The 2,996-nt window shown below is 38.4% G+C and overlaps 1 protein-coding gene across 1 annotated transcript in view; it reads left to right on the top strand.

Annotated features, from left to right (window-relative positions):
- LOC141331700 (basement membrane-specific heparan sulfate proteoglycan core protein-like) overlaps nt 1–2,996 on the top strand; it is a 75,398-nt gene that overhangs the window by 36,687 nt on the left and 35,715 nt on the right. Inside the window, exons 11-14 of the mRNA XM_073836733.1 lie at nt 286–549; nt 640–918; nt 1,198–1,458; nt 1,783–2,021. Coding sequence (XP_073692834.1) covers nt 286–549; nt 640–918; nt 1,198–1,458; nt 1,783–2,021 — 1,043 coding nt within the window. The remainder of the gene's footprint in view (nt 1–285; nt 550–639; nt 919–1,197; nt 1,459–1,782; nt 2,022–2,996) is intronic.

A 2,996-nucleotide genomic window follows, 5' to 3' on the forward strand; every position in this document is an offset into this window, starting at 1 on the left:
GTTCAATCTGTCTTGTGATCATGGCATGTTCTGCACTCTTTTTATCCTCTTAAAGTATGTAATTATTGTACAATTCACGCATATGTGAATACAAAAGAACATTCATGTAGACTATCTTATTTAGCTTTTACCCTTAATTACGAACAGTTCTGGTGTAATTAATATAAACTACAAGCAAACCAGATCTTAAATGTAATGCATTATGTCTTGCATATGTTCATAACAGTGATAATGATACTCTAATGTTGTTTTAATCAATATCTACTGAAATGTCTGTTAATACAGAGAGACCCAAACCTGTAGTGAAGGTGAGTCCAGATCAGCGAGTGTTCAGAGGAGAGACAGTCACTCTCACATGTGACATACAGGGAGGAGGAAACATTCAGTGGACATACAGCTGGTTTAAAGATGGTTCAGTCATCAAACACGTCACTTGGAGAGTCTACAGCATCACATCTGTGTCTGATAGTGGTCAATACAGCTGTAGAGGAGAGAGATCAGACTCACAGAGATCAGACATCAGTGCTGCTGTTACACTGACTGTATCAGGTGAGTTTGTGTGTTTGTTCATTATTATCAGTGTGAACAGCTTCTCTCTCAGTTTCTCTGTGGCTCTATAACTCCTCATGTTTTGTTCAGCTGAAGCTCAGGCAGCAGTGCGAGTGTCTCCACAGCCGTGGCTGACTGAAGGAGACTCAGTGACTCTGATCTGTGAGGTTACAGGCTCCTCTACAGGCTGGACGTTCAGCTGGTTCAGAGATGATGATCATCTGTCAGACAGCAGCAGAGGAGCTGGAGGCTCTTACACTCTCAGTCCTGCTGCTCTACAGCACACAGGAGTTTATACGTGCAGAGCAGAGAGAGGTCGACCAGTCTATTACACAAACTACAGTAACACACAGCCACTGTGGATCACTAGTGAGTCTGTGGGACAGTATTAATGCTTGTATTCATTTGTGATTAGTTGCACTCTAGTATAAGGGAACAAAACCATCTGAATCCAATGCAAACGTCAAAAACCTTCCTGCAATACTCAGATCAGAAGCACTATCAAATACACACTCATATGCACAACAAGGCCTTTCTTTTTTCAAACTTCAGTGCTACATTTTAACTTAATTGTACTTAAATACAGGTGATTTTTTTTTACATAAACGTGTGTGCTGTCAATTTTGAGTGAGATTTTTCTCTTTTCAGGTAAATTGTCCCAAGTACCTCTGGTGGTCAGTCCCAACAGAAGTCAACACTTCTCATCTGAGTCTCTCTCTCTGAGCTGTGAGGATCAGAGTAACTCTGGATGGACAGTGAGAAGATACACAGACAGAAACACAGAAGATTGTTCAAAACAAACAGGATCTAGATGTCGAATCGTCTCTCTCAGCACATCTGACACTGGAGTTTACTGGTGTCAGTCTGAATCTGGAGACAAACGTCATCCTCTCAACATCACTGTACATGGTGAGTCAAATTACTCTTGAAACTACATGAAATATAATAAATAATCAGTTTTGGACCAAAAATAATGTGACCATTTAAGAATTAAGTTATGTGTTTAAGTACCAGAAAAAAAAAGAAAAAAAAACATGAGCTGCTGTAATTCTGAACAGTTGTGGATTGTCTTGTGATTCTGGAAGGGTATTTTACACTTATTCTGAATACTGAATATCAAGGTATACAATCAATATTATTAGAAATCTACATTATTTACATGTTAGTTTCTGGTTAATTATGTATGATATGTAAAACCTGTCTTCCTACAGTCATGTGTCTCTTGTGTTGTAGATGGTGATGTGATTCTGGTGAGTTCTGTTGATCCTGTGATTGAGGGAGATACTCTGACTCTACATTGTTTACATCGATCTACAAACTCCTCCATCCTCAGAGCTGATTTCTATAAAGACGGATCACTCGTCCAGAATCAGACGACAGGAGAAATGAGCATCACTGCTGTCTCAAAGTCACATGAGGGTTTCTACTACTGTAAAACAGAGAGAGGACAGTCACTCCACAGCTGGATCTCAGTCAGAGGTGAGAGTCAGTGGAGTTCAGTCTGATTTGATTTCATTCATGAGCAATCAGTTATTGACAGCTGTGTTTATTATTTCACATAACTCACATTAACAAAAGTATAACTAACTAATCGCATATAGTGAAATACAGTGAAATCATCAACACCTCAGAACCAACATCCTAATGAAGAGGCCATTAACTACAGGATTAGAATCACATTTACTCACTCTCTCATTGTTCACCAATCCTGTATTTTCTTCTTTGGAACACAAATGAAAACCTATTTTATTTCATTCTATTGTTTATTTTAGTTTAGTTTTTGTGGGGTAAACTATTCCATTAATTCAGAGCGAAGGGGACATTACAGATGTGATTATATATTTCAGTGCTTTTGAAACTTTTTGAAAGCCTTTAGGAGCTCTGTAATGTTGCTCAATAATGTGCTTGTGTTTCTGTTTTTCAGTGTCATGTTCAGGTCAGATTTCTGTCTTCAACATCCTCAGTTTTCTTCTGGCAGCTTGTCCGTATCTGCTGTCTACAGTCGTGCTGCTGTTCAAATGCTACAGAGGTACACCTTATATCTGATCTGTCTCTCTCTGAGTGTTTTTACCACAAACCATTTACATTCACTGACAGAAATTATTTTAGTCTTTTTATATATTATAGATCAATATTTACAACAGATGGTTCATAAGCAATAATTGGAGTGGAAGCTAAACAGAAAGTGTCCGAATGATTAGTGAAAATAAATCTTTTTTTTTTGTGTGTGTGTGTGTCTGTGTGTGTTTCACAGTTACATCTACTGAAGAACAAAGACACATAACAGAGGAATAAACTTCAAGGGAAGCTGATATTTAATTCATTCTCCAAACTGGATTTAGGGTCACAGGATGCTGGAGTCTCAGGCTGGTCATAGACAGTCCAGACTAACACACTCTCATTCACTTGTGCTGTATATTAGATTGTGGGAGAAACCAAACCGACAC

The sequence above is a fragment of the Garra rufa genome, chromosome 3 (assembly GCF_049309525.1).
Source record: "Garra rufa chromosome 3, GarRuf1.0, whole genome shotgun sequence".
In the NCBI taxonomy this organism is placed as follows: Eukaryota; Metazoa; Chordata; class Actinopteri; order Cypriniformes; family Cyprinidae; genus Garra; species Garra rufa.